At 43.2% G+C, this 13,890-nt stretch overlaps 1 protein-coding gene across 1 annotated transcript; it reads right to left on the bottom strand.

Annotated features, from left to right (window-relative positions):
• Positions 1 to 1,086: 1,086 nt before the first annotated feature.
• On the bottom strand, positions 1,087 to 3,049 carry LOC126087059 (bublin coiled-coil protein-like). The gene is made up of 2 exons (XM_049904037.1): positions 2,962 to 3,049; positions 1,087 to 1,448 (listed from the first exon to the last, which is right to left on the bottom strand). The coding sequence occupies exons 1-2, from the start codon at positions 3,047 to 3,049 to the stop codon at positions 1,087 to 1,089; spliced, it is 450 nt and encodes a 149-aa protein (XP_049759994.1).
• Positions 3,050 to 13,890: the final 10,841 nt, after the last annotated feature.

Raw genomic sequence — 13,890 nt, 5'->3', positions numbered from 1 at the left:
CACCAGTAATTATCAGTGCATCCCGATTGCAAGTTCGATCGATTTCAGACCGCAGAAGTTGGTAAAAATCTTCAGTTTCTTCATCTTTGGCCTTAGTGGTTGGTGTGTAAATTTGAATAATAGTCGTATTAACTGGTCTTCCCTGTGGACATATGGATATTACCCTATCACTGACAGCGTTGCACTTCAGGACAGATCTTGAAATGTTTCTTTGACGATGAATGCAATGCCATTCCTTTTCATACTATTCCCAGAATAGTAGACCACATGATCATCTGATTCAAAACGACCAATACCAGTCCATTTCAGCTCACAAATGCCTAGGATATCCATGTTTATGCATTCCATTTCATTTCTGATGATTTTTATCCAGGTTCCGATTATTAATGGATGTTCACAGCTGCTTCTTCTCATTTTGAGTTGTGCCACATCAGCAAATGAAGGTCCCGAAAGCTTGACTCCATCCACATCATTAAGGTCGACTCTACTTTGAGGAAGCAGCTCTTCCTCAGTCACATTTTGAGTGCCTTCCAACCCGAGGGGCTCATTTTCCCTCACTGTATCAGACAACATTCTGCTGCTATTCAAAAATTTTCACTGGCTAATTCTTTTCAGAAGTAGATGACCGGGTCCTTCTCCCTAGTCCGTCTTAGTCTAGAGACTCAGCTGAAACCTGTCCATTATGGGTGACCCTGCTGGTATTTGAATACTGGTGGCATAGCTTCCAGCACCACAGCAACACATAAGCCCCCACAGTACAACAAACTGACAGATGCGTGGGGGGCTTTATAATTATTATTATTCTATTTGTTAGAGAGACTCGTTTAATGTGGACACTCAAGGCCTGGGTGGAGTGGGGAGTGCTCAAGCATTGAGCAGGCAGGCAGGCAAGGTGGGTGGGTCACAAGCCCCAGTGGGGGCTGGCCCTGGCAGGCCAAGGGGAGTTCCAAGAGGGTGGCCCAACAGGCAGACCCACCAGGGGACCTGCAGGCTAGCCCTTGAGAAGGTACCTAAGCCACGTGGTGAGTGTTGGGCCAGATCTTAGCCCTGGAGGAGAGTCGGGGCCTGGCTGGGGACTCCCAGAGGCTAGTGCGTGGCATCACTGGAGGCCTTCCCAAGCAGCTGCTGGAACTTGAGGTGCATTTGCCGGTTGGGCTCCAGCAGCTTCTGGAGGCAGGTGGAGAGATGGTCTTTCCGTTTCTCCAGGTGGTCCAGACAGGAGTTTATTCGGCCCAATGTGGAGTTGATGGCGGCACATTGTGCCTCCCGGAAGCCCTCGTCCTCGCCTTCCGCACTAACCTCCACCTGCATGCACACCTCCGGGTTGGGGGCCTGACATTGCGGGCTCAGGCACCGCAAGGGCCACACGAGGTGGAACACGGGGCCTGAAGACCTCGCGCTAAAAGCCGGCCATGGTGCAAAGTAGCAGCAGGGGAACCAGCCATTTCCTATAAGTGGGAAATATTTAGTATTTAGAGACCACGACCTGGGCTCATTGATGGATGTCTTTTTGTATTTTTGCCAGTGAATCGTTGTGCCAAGTTCTTAGAAATGAGTTTGCTGGGCGAAAGGATTGACTGCACATGTAAGTTTGCTGCGTAGTTGCGAAATTCTACTCCATAGGGGTTGTGTGCCATTTGCAATGTTGGAGAGTGTCTGTCTCCCCACAGCCTCAACAGCAGAGTCAGCTGTCAAAGTTTTGGCTTTTTTTTTTTTTTTTTCAATTTAATAAGTGAAAAATGGTATCTAAGTGCAATTTTAATTTGGATTTCTCTTACTATGAGTGAGGTTCAACATCTTTTCATATGGTTAAGGACTATTTGCATTTCTTTCCCTGTTCATAGCTTTGGCTCCTTTTTCTATAGGGTTGTTGGACTTTTTCTTCTCTATTTTTAGAAGCTTTTGGGATCCTGGGGCTATTGATCATTAAGGGGCCCTGGTGGTGCAATGTCAAGTGCTCAGCTGCTAACCGAAAGGTTGGTGGTTGCAACCTACCCAACAGCTGAGAAAGACCTGGCCATCTGCTTCTGTAAAAATTACAGCCAAGAAAACCCTATATGGTAGTTTATTACATGGGGATTTCTATGAAGCCAAAATCAAATCAACGGTACACAACAAGAACATTAATCATTTGTCTGTGTTATGGTTGTAAATATTTTTCAGTTTATCATTTGCCTTTTTACATTGTTCATAGTGCTTCCCCCCCCCATGCAATTTTTTTATTTTGTAATGTAATCAAATGTATCAATCATTTCGCTTATTGCTTCTGGGTTTTGAGTTACAGTTAGGAAAGTGTTTCTCACTTCCAGGTTACAAAAGTGACATTTGCCTGTGTTTTCTGTTAGCACTTGTATGGCTTCATGTTTTGCACTTAATCCTGATCTAGTTGGAATTTATCTTGGTACAATGTGAGAAATGGATCTAATTTTATTTTTCTCACTTAGCTACCCAGCAGGCAGAACACTTGGCCTCTACACTGCTGCATGCCCTTCGTTCCTTCCTCTCAGAGAGCCCGGCTCACATTCTGGCCTTCCGTGGAAGCTGGTGAAGTGCCCTCACAGTCCACGGACCACAGTGATTAATGGCTCCAGGACAATGAGGTCACTGTCCTAGTTAGCATGACTTAGCAGTGGCTAGTCCTGGGGGCCCCAGGGCTGTGGATGAGTCTGCTTGTGTGATAGCTGTGCTCTCCTCATCTCTCATCTCCTGCCGCTACTCCTCAGCACTCGTCTTCCCTGAGGCAGATGAATGTTTTGGTGTGGATTATGTTCAGCCTTTCGTCCCTGTGTGTAAATGAGGAAGGGATAGGGAAGGCATCAAGCCTGTGATCCTCTGCACAGAGTCCTAAAGGTGCCAGCTCCTGAAATCTGAGAGCAGGGAGCTGCATCTCAGAAACTTGGGAAGGCCAAGGGATAAAGGGAGAGGCTTCCGAATTTGTTATCTTCATTACTCATTTGCTACCTGTAGGACACTGTTTTTGTGGATTGATGGCTAGGACTTTCAACCTGTCCTTGTTCATCCATTTCTTAGTGATGCCAGCCCGTGGCATGCTGACGTGTGTTTGTTGGCTGTCTTGGCTTAGCCTCCCGGGCCCCTCTGATAGAGTGCCTCAGGTCACCTCAGCACTCCCAGACTGACCTGGAGCCTGAAGATTTGATTTGCCTCAGTTCCCCGCTTCTGGCCGAAAAGCAGCCCAAAGAACAAGAATCTCAATTCTCGTCACCCTTATTAGCAGCAACCTTGTTGCTGTTAGTTACCATGAAGTTGGTTCCGACTCATGGAGACCCCATATGTGCAAAGTAGAACTGCCCCACAGAGTTTTCAAGGCTGTGACCTTTTGGAAACAGATCACCAGGCCTTACTTCCTAGGTGCCTCGGGTAGGTTTGAATTGCCAACCTTTTGGCTAATAGTCCAATGCTGCAGGGGCTGTGGAAGGTGAACAGCCCAACCTCTCCATTGTCAAATGAGGAGTTGGTATCATCAACCTCTCCATTTTCAAATGAGAAGTGGGCAGAGCTGGGCCATGTCTCCTAGCTTCAGCCTCTGCTCTCTTCTCCATGCTGTGGTGACCCTGTTCCCCTTAGGCAGCCCTACATGACTTACCTTAGGGAAATGGTGCAGTAAATCATGTTGCTGTTGTTGTTGAGTTGCCCTCAACTCACGGCTACCCCACGCACAATGGAATTGGACTATTGTGCTCCATAGGGTTTTCGCTGGCTAGTTTTCAGAAGTAGATTGCCAGGCCTTTTGTCCTAAATAAGTCATGACCTAGCCATGTATAATAGAACATTATTCATTTTTATTTATTACATGTAGTTACAAATATTTTTAATAATGAAAAATGAAAGGCTCATATAATCTTAAATCATCTACAAAAGTAGATCCAAATAGGAAAGCTCGAAGTGTGAGGAGTGGGGGAGAGAGCAGGTTACAGGCCTAAACAGGGTAAGTAGATAGGTGACATTTGACCTAAAGATTGAAGGTGCTAGGGCTTAGTCATTCTGGTATCTGGAGAAGTAAAAAAAATACACCTATGACCTCAATTGTTGAATTTATATGTTCACATTTTTTATATTATACATATATCCTTATGTAGACTGTATACAGATTTTATATATTTGCATAGAAAAAAAAGAATAGAAGAAAAATACACCTTAATGTCAGCAGTGATTATCTGTAGAAGGTGGAATTGTGGTTATTTTTATTTTGTCTTTTTTATTTGCTATATTTTCTAAGTTTTATAACATGAGTAGGCACAGTTTTACTGCCAGGGATAAGACAATATACATTATTATGTGTTTTAAAAAGCAGAGTTAATCTACCCTTTAATCCCAGGAAGGTTTTTCTCAAAGATGGTGGAGGTGTCTTTGACCTTTCTGAGGTGGCGCCTTGCCTTCAAGTAACAAAACAGCTGAGCTCTGCGTTAAGAGCCAGTTTTAGAGGGGCTGTGCTATGCCTCAGAATCACTCACAGGCATTGGCTTTGGGTTTTTTGTTTTGTTTTATTTGGTGCGTAAAGGGGAGTTCCTGGGTGGTATGTTGGCTATTAAAATTGTTCTGCTCTGACACACATGGGGTCATCATGACTTATGATGGACTTGAGGACAACTGGTGGTGGTGTTGTAAAAGGTAAGTCTCACCCAACCCCCTGCTCTTCAGCACCACCTCCCCACCTAAGAACCTTGCCCAGAATGGTTTGAAAGCTTTTAGCACTCATAAAGCCTACCTCCTTGGTCAGTAATGACATAAAAGTTCATTCCCCTGAAATCAGTTAGCAAGTAGAGTGTATCAAGACTTGAACTCAGCAAATACTAGAAGAAAGAGCATGTTTCTTGACCTTGTGGGGTTGACAATCTAATTGGAGAGGCCAAACACATAGTTACTCATTCATAGTATAAGCGCCTGGGAGAGAAGGGGGAGACCTCAGGTGCTGGGGCAAGGGGTAGGGGAAAGGGAAGCTCCAAAAGAGATTAATAATGCAGTAGCAAAGGTGAGGGGTGGGATGTTATCAGATCCTTGAAGAATGAGTGCAGGTGATGCAAGTGAGAGAGGGAGAGCTGTGCAGAGGTCAGGGTGCACGCGAGGCACCCTGCCTTGAAGAGCCTCTGACCTGGATGGCACTGGGGATTTTGCAACCTAATGACCTCCAGGACCAGGTTGCCTGGAATTACACACCTGGCCCAGGTCTCTTAGCAAACCTGACCTTTGTGAAACCAAAGAGGCATCTGTGGCTGGCGGCAGTGACACAGCCACTCTGTCCCTGCTGGCCATTTTGACTTGCAAGTATCTAACTATCTGATCAGAGGGAAGCTGGATGTACCCACCCCCTACAGTCAAATTTGCTTCATTGAAAGCGCTGAAAATAGTGGGTCAGGCCCTGGCCAGAGGGGCTGGAGAACAAAGGTGGACAAGACATGCCCTTTTGGGGGGAAGTGTGCCTTATTCATGCTGAAACAGGGTGCTCTGGGAAGAGACAGGGCCAACCTGAGGAATCAGGGAAGGCTTCTTGATCTCAGGAGGTGGCCTTGAGCTAGTCCAGAATGACATATGGGAGCCTGAGGGGAGGAAAGAGTTCCAGGCAAAAGGAACAGCACAGGAGCAAGAAAGAACATGGCAGCTGTCCAAGCAAGTAGCTCGGCATGGCTGGGACCTGGTGTGAGTGTGTGGAGGTGGTGAGAGGGTGAGCTGGATTGCAGGGAACTTTATCTGGAGGACACCTGAGAGGCCGTCAAGGGTTTTAAGCAAGGGAATGACCTGATTACTGATGTGGAGTTTTGATAAAGGAACCAATGACCTTTCTTCTGTGAATTCTCTTGGTCGCATTTTCTGACCTCTCCATCCTCGAGCATTCTTGTCCCGTGATTTCTGAGTCACCATACTCTCCTAATTTCCCATCTACTTCTCTGATTACTTCTTCTCAGCTCCATTGCTGGCTGCTGCTCCCCTCTCTGACCTCTGAATGCTGGTGTTCTATAGGGTGCAGTCCTGGGCCTTCTCACTGTTCTTTCTTGCTCTCAACCACCTCATTTATTTCCATGGCTTCAGATACTAGCTAGGTTATGTGATAGTATCAGGGGAGAAGGTCCCTGGGTGGCACAAACAGTTTGCACTCAACTACTAACAATTTTTTTTTTTTTTTTTACTAACCTAGAGGTTGGAGATTTGAACTCATCTGCAGAAGAAAGGCCTGGCGATCTTCTTCTGTAAAGATTACATCCAAGAAAACCCCGGGGAGCTCAGTTCTACTCTGTAACATGTGGGGTCACCAAGAGCCAGAACTGACTTGACGGCAACCGGTTTGGTTTTTTTGGTTTTTCAGGGGAGAGGGGATGGTACAGAATCAAGCATAGTGTTGGATCTCCTGGGTGTCATGGCTAAATGGGAGATGGGTTAGGGCAGAGAGGGTCAGGGTGAGGAGCTCAGGATAAGCAGAGGCATGTATGGGAGGGTGAGGAGAGTTGCCAATTAGCATAGTCAGTGCCCGGAACTGAAAGAAGGCAGAGTTGAGAACTCACTGCTCCCAAGGGTGGAAGGAGTAATGGGCATTGTGATCTGCATTGAAAGCCAAGTTCAAGATCTGAGAAGAATGCAGATACAGGGAGGGGCAGGAAAGATGGGTAGTCCCAGCAGGACAAGCTGACTCCAGAGTCCAGGAAGTCACCTAGGCATGGAACCAGGCCACGAGAGCAAGGCCAGCAGACCAGGTGGTGACCCTTGGCCCAGCTTGGAACTCTGCCACAGAATGGGCTGGCAGACCTCCAAGAGACATGCTTCCAACCTGGGGGACAAAGCTTTGGGGGTGCTGGTAGGCCTGTGTGCAGTCCAATCACACCAACACATCCACAGTGATGGCAGGGATATCATGAGCCCCAACTTGGCCCTTCTGCTTCCCAACCTCACATTCCCACCAGGACAAAGAATTTTTCAAGGCTCAAACATTACAGCTGCAGATAAAGCACATTTATTTGTACCTTATCAGGAGTAAGGTTACAAGCAAGATTCAAAATGGTCTAGAGAAGTTTTTGAGACATTTAAAATTAGTAAGAAAAGGTAGACTATTCAATAAATGGTGTTAGGAAAACTGGCTACCTCTTTAGAAAAAATGGTTAGGTTCCCACCTTAACATCACACACAAAAACAAATCTGGTAATTAGTAATTATTTAAAAAGAAAAAAGAAAAGCCCAAGCCCAGATGGCTTCACTGGTGATTTCCATCAAGCATTCAAAGAATTCATACCAAATCTTCACAAACTTCTAATAAATAGAAAACTTCTAATAAGGAACACTTCCCAACTCATTCTGAGTTCAGTATTACCCTGATACCAAAACCAGACAAAGACATGACAAGAAAACCAGTATCTATTATGAATATAAAACAAACAACAACAACAAAAAACTCATTGCCATCCAGTTGATTCCTACTCATAGTGACCTTTGTAGGACAGAGTAGAACTGCCCTGTAGGGTTTCCAAGGCTGTAATCTTTATGGAAGCAGACGGTCACATCTTTCTCCCAAGGAGCAGGTTCTAACTGCCGACCTTTTGGTTAGCAGCTGAGGACTATAACCACTGCACCATCAGGGCTCTTTATGAATATAAGATTAAAAAAAAACTTCAACAAAATATTAGCAAACTAAATCCAGCAACATATAAAAGAGATTATATACCATGGTCAAGTGGAATTTATCCCAAGAAGGCAAAGTTCATTTAACATTAGGAAATAAATTAATGTAATACATCATATTGATAGAATAAAGGACAAAAACTGTATTATCATCCTTAATAAAAAGCACTTGACAAAATAAAATATCCTTTCATGGTAAAAATGCTCAACAGGAACAGAAAGAGATTTTTTAAACTGAGTGAAATCCATCTATGAAACAGTCACACGTAACGTATTTAGTAGTCAAAGACAGAATGCTTTTCCCCTGTGAGCAGGAACAAGACAAGGATGTCCAACCTCACCACTTGTATTCAACATTGTACTGGAGTTTCTAGCCAGAGCAGTTCGTTATATAAATGATGGTGCACCCTCAGAGTCTGATACTATGCAACCATTAAAAAGCAGAACATAGAAAGGGACTGTGGTGATGGTTGAACAACATGATGAACATAATTAATGTTGCTGAATTGAACATGTAAAAAATACTGAAATAGCAAATGTTTTGTTAACATATGTTTACTGAAATTAAAAAAAAATCCACTACCATAGCAAAAAAAAAGAATAACAGCTTAATTACTGCTGACACTGATGCTTGAAATGTATTGCTAAAGAAGAAAAGTAAGTTGCAGAACAGTATTATAATGTGGTCCCGATTTTGAAAAAAAAGTATGTAAGTTTGTATATGCATATAAAAAAATCGGGACAAATGCACAACAAACTGTGAGCAGAGTTACCTGTGAAGACCAGGATAACTGGAGGGCAGACAGGACAGAGAGAGCAAAATGAAGACGTTATTGTTTAGTGCACTTTTGAACTACTTTCACACTTTTGTAAATACAGACAAAATAAAGCAATTACCTTGTGGAGGGGTAGGAGGAGGGAGATGGGAGGGAAAGGGCGGGAAAGCTCAAAATATCACATAATTGTGATTAACAGTGATTATCCTTAGGTGATGGGATTACGAGTGATTTCCCTTTGCTTATCTGTTTTTTCTAATTTTTCAACAATGAGCTTGTATTACTTGTGTTTAAAAAAAAAATAGGAGTAAAAGAATGTCCCCCATGCCATTCTGCCCAAAAGCTGGACAGTGAAGGAAAGGCAGGTGCAGAAGGAAATAGAATTCAAAACAACAAAGCCATTTAGAAATACTGCCAAGAGAGTTGGTGACAGAAACAATTATGTGAAATCCAAAGTCATGTATTTTGTGATCATGAAAGTGTCCTTCAAAATCGCTCTTGAGACGTCTGGATTTCAAATTATTAATATCTATCTCATGGTCTTGAATCTCTAAACTTCTTTTATCCTAATTGATAATTATGGACAACAGAACTCAAATTAACATTTATGAGTCCGTATGGTACAGAAATTAACATCTTAATCTATTAGAAGTCTCAGAGCTCCTTTGCCTTTTCTTCTCTTGTGCATGAAACTGAATCAATGGCTCAGGCAGGTTCCTTGCCATAAAGCAGTGTGTATGGGAAAGTTTACTCTAACAATATCTCGTTTTTGAAAAACAATGATTTATTAAATTCTAAGAAGTGTGTGTAATGGAGAACAATATGTAACTATATATGATTACCTGGCATGCATGGTGGGGGTTCCTGAAGGGGAGGGGAGGTAGATAGCTGGGGAGAGCCAAGCAAAGAAAGTAAAAAGCACTAAAATTGTGTGAAATGACATTTATGCATTCATGTTAAGTCAAAAATAGATTTAACAAATATTTGAAGGTTTACTATATATGCAGGCCCTGTTCTAGGTGTTGAGGTACATCCGTGAACAACTCTTACAAAGATCCCTACCCTCGTAGTGCTTATATTCTAGAGGATAATAAGCTGTAGGCATAATATGTTGGTAAATCATAAAATACACAACTGTGATAATGTATAAAGAAATTAAGTAAGTAAAAAATATTAAACACATACAATTTAAGAATTATAATTAATTATAAAGCAATAAAAAAGCAATACATGTATAAAAATTAAATTGAAACAATATTCACAAATTTTAAAATAAATTACTAAATCAATAGTTTAAAATTTAACAAAAATAAAAAAAGAAATATGTTAAATGGTGTAACATCTAACAGACAGCTAAGTAAAGCTTTATTCATATAAGAAAAGAGAAAAAAGAATTGGGTAGGGGTAGCTCAGTAGTAGGATTCTGGCCTTCCATGCGGGTGACCTTGGTTGATGCCAGCCAATGCATCTCATATGCAGCTGCCACCCATCTGTCAGTGGAAACTTGCATGTTTCTGTGATATCGAACAGGTTTCCCCAGAGCTTCCAGACTAAGATTAGGAAGAAAGGTCTGGTGATCTGCTTCCAAAAATCAGCCAGTGAAAACCCTCTGGATCACAACAGTCTAATCCTGTGTGCATGGGGTCGCCATGAGCTGGGCGCAGACTTGAAGGCAGGGAACAACAACAAGAATTGGGTGGTCTGAATTCTAGTCCTCATTCCACCTCTGTTCAAACTTGGGCAAGTTACAGTAAAACCTGTGAATGCCGGAACCTGTGTAAGGCAGGAACCTGTCAGAGAAGGAAACTAAAATATTTTGCAGTAATAGAGAGTGATAGAAAAGTGGTAAGACTGCACCTGGTCGAAGGTGGAAAACTTGCAAGACCCGGAAAAACAAGGCAGTCCCACTGAGTTCTGCCTTTCACAGGTTTCATTGTACTTAATTTCTCTATTTCTGTATCCTTAACTCTCAGATGTGAGGCAATGGTGGTTCAGTGGTATAATTCTCACCTTCCATCTTGGAGAACTGGGTTCAATTCCCCACCAATGCACCTCAAGTGCAGCCACAACTGGTCTGTCAGTGGAGGCTTGCATGTTGGTATGATGCTGAACAGGTTTTAGCAGAGCCTCCAGATTAAGACAGACTAGGAAGAAAGGCCTGGCAACCTACTTCTGGAAATCTGCCAATGAAAACAAGAATCACAGTGGTCCAGTCCACAGCCTATCATGGAGGTGGTGCAGAAATGAGCAGTATTCTGTTCGTTGTTCATGCAATTGCCATGAGTCAGGGGCCAACTCAACAGCAGCTAACAACAGCAACTCTCCAACGGGGATAGTAATATCTGTTCTACTTGACTTCATAGGGATACTCATATGAAGTATAGACATGAACTTTAAAAATCATCAAATGCTATACAATTCAAGGGATTTCAGTTGATAAAGCTATAGATTGTCCTGATGAGCCCAACAGTAGATAAGCCAGTGGAATCAATGCTGGGAGGAGCCCACTGGGTCCAATAGGAGAAGCAGGGCCCTACAGAATTGTTGACAGCTGACTACGAATAACAAGGAAGAAATAGCTTATGTGTTACAGGTACATTTGGGGACTGCCAAATAACAATAACCGTCCTACGTGCCCTCCACACCCCATCAACCAGGGTTGATCCTAGCAGCCATATTTTCTCAACGTAATTCTGACGCCTGGCCACAGGTAACTGGACTATAGGTAACAGGACTAGGGATGGGTCAACAGGATTTTCTTTTAGAGAAACTTTGAATTGGGAGAAACAGAAGGATGAATAGACAGACAGGACAATTAGTAATATTTGAAGTTGGAGCTATAAAGTTGCCAGCCATTTAGTCCAGGAAGCCCAATGGGTAAAGAAAGGATGAAGCCCCTGGGATCTCTACAAAGAGAAGCAGAGATAAGAAACACAGTCCTCCTCGGGCTTCTGGCGGTCTCTGGCCTGGTTCTGGTTCTTCCCAAGGCCCAGTCCTTGGACTCCAGGAGTGACCCTCAAATCCTCATAAATTTCGCTTTTTTGCGAAGGCTGGCACAAGATGGCTTCTGTTGCTAAAGAGCCTTAACTAAACACATAATCTAGGCCTGGCTCATTTGACAGAGTTATGATTAACAGGAATAATGCAAAGGCAGTTAAAAAACAAGCTGCCTTGCACAGTCTTAACTGGGTCATGAACATATTGTGCAATCCTGACAGGTACAGTCATTCCAGCAAGGAGAACAGTCAAGCATCTGACTCGAGCAATACAATCATTAACCTTAACTGCACCCACATTTGACAACATGATTAAGGATCATAAACCTGCTGGATCAGGCCACATTTTCTGAGTTCTAACTGTGCTTGTGACTGCAGTTTAGAGCTTCCTGGTTCTGGAGGGTCACATCTCAGGAACTCCAAAGTTGCAGACTCACCCCTCCAAGTTATAGAAAGTTAGAGAACTATGAATACTATAATTTAGCCCAAAAACTAACAAGCAAACTCCAGAGCTATCAATAGAGCCTCACTGCTCCTGATTTCCATTGACTCAGAAAGAATTTAGAAAACAGCAGTCACTATGAGTTTCCTTCATGCCTTCATCCATCCATTCAGCAAACACTGAGTACTTATTGTGTGCCAAACTCTGCGTTCCGGTTTGGAGCTGCAGCAGTGAACGAAACAATAAAGTCCTTGTCTCAAGGAGCTTATGTTCTAAGTCAAGGGAGAGAGACAATACACAGATAAAGTAGGGTTGCTGTGAGTCGGAATCCACTCGACAGCAACAGTTTGGTTTGAGTGGTGGAAGTGCTGTGAAGAAGAATTTAGCAGGGCGGGACATAGGGAGTGAAGGATGTGTGGTATTTTACATTCACAGCCAGGCATGGACTCTCTGATAACGTGACATTTGAGCAGAGACTGAGTGATGCAGCCCTCTGAGTGGCTTTCCAGGTAGAGAGAAGAGTGGGCAAAAGCCATGAGGTGTGAGCAGGTCTGGGCCAGCGTGGTGGGAGCCAGGCAAGCTCCGGAAAGAGTAGTGGAGAGAAGCGGGGAGGTCATGAGGAGCCTTGTAGTCCTCGGTAAAGACTTTTTGTGTATGAATATTTTATTGTGGTTTGGGTGAAAGTTTACAGAGCAAATTAGTTTCCCGTTGAACAGTTTATACACGTTTTGTTTTGTGACATTAGTTGCAATCCCCTCAATGTGAGAGCACACTACCCACTTCCTCCCTGGGTTCCCCATTTCCACCCTGTCTTCTGAACTTTGTTTTTGGGCAAATGCTGCCCTTTTGGTCTCATGTGGTTGTTTTGAGGAGCATGTTCCTCAAGGGTGTTGCTGTTCACTTTATAGGCCTGTCTATTGTTTGGCTGAAAGATGACCCCCGGGAGCGGGGAGGGGTTCCACCAGTCTCTATCAGACCAGTTAGTTTAATCTTTTTTTTTATGAATTTTAATTTTGTTCTACATTTTTTCTCTCAGTCTGTGCAGGACCTTCTATTGTTATCCTGATCAGAGCAGTTGGTAGTGGTAGCCAGGCACCATCTAGTTATTCTGGTCTCAGGCTAGTGGAGGCTGTGGTTCATGTGGTTCATTATTCCTTTGGACTAATTGTTTCCTTGAGTCTTTGATTTTCTTCACTCTTCTTTCCTCTGGACAGGAAAGAGACCAGTAGTTGTATCTTAGATGGCCACTTGCAAGGTTTTAAGAGCCCAGTCACTACTCACCCAAGTAGGATGTAGAACATTGTCTTTATGGACTATGTTATGTCAATTGACCTAGATGTCCCCCAAGACTATGGTCCTAAGCCCTCAAGCCCAGTGACTCATCCCTCAAGGTACTTGGTTATGCCTAGGAAGTTTTCATACCTTTGCCCCCTGTGTGCTCTACTATATGCATGGATATCTTGCAGCACATACAAATGGGTATGTAGAAATATCCTCTGCCAAATTTATATATGCTGGTGGGTGTACTTCCATATGCCATCCCATACCTGTTCAGCTTACATATCTACCTGTGTATCCACTAGTTTGTTATTACTGTTATTGTGGATTGTGTATGTAATAGTATTTACCATTGTTGCCTTTTATTCTTTTGTACCTCCCAGTGTCTTCCTTTGCCTTGGTTACATTGTGCTGACATCTCCCTTATTGCGTATTGCCTTTCCCTTCACCCAAGTTAATACATGTCTACTATCTAGTTTTTTTTTTTTTATCTAGTTAGTTATTCACTTTCCCTCCTTCTCCCTCCCATCCCTGGTAACAAAGAACATTTCTTTCTGTGTGTAAACCTTTTCTTGACTTTTTATAATAGCGGTCTCATACAGTATTTGTCCTTTTGTGATTATTTCACTCAGCATAATGCCCTCCAGGTTCATCCGTGTTGTGAGATATTTCATGGATTCATCGTTCTTCTTTAATGTTGCGTACTATTTCATTGTGTGTATGTACCATAGTTTGTTTATTCATTCATCCATTGATGGGCACTTAGGTTGTTTCC

This window comes from Elephas maximus, chromosome 12 (genome assembly GCF_024166365.1).
Source record: "Elephas maximus indicus isolate mEleMax1 chromosome 12, mEleMax1 primary haplotype, whole genome shotgun sequence".
Lineage (NCBI taxonomy): Eukaryota > Metazoa > Chordata > Mammalia > Proboscidea > Elephantidae > Elephas > Elephas maximus.
This window is presented reverse-complemented; position numbering and strand designations above follow the sequence as displayed.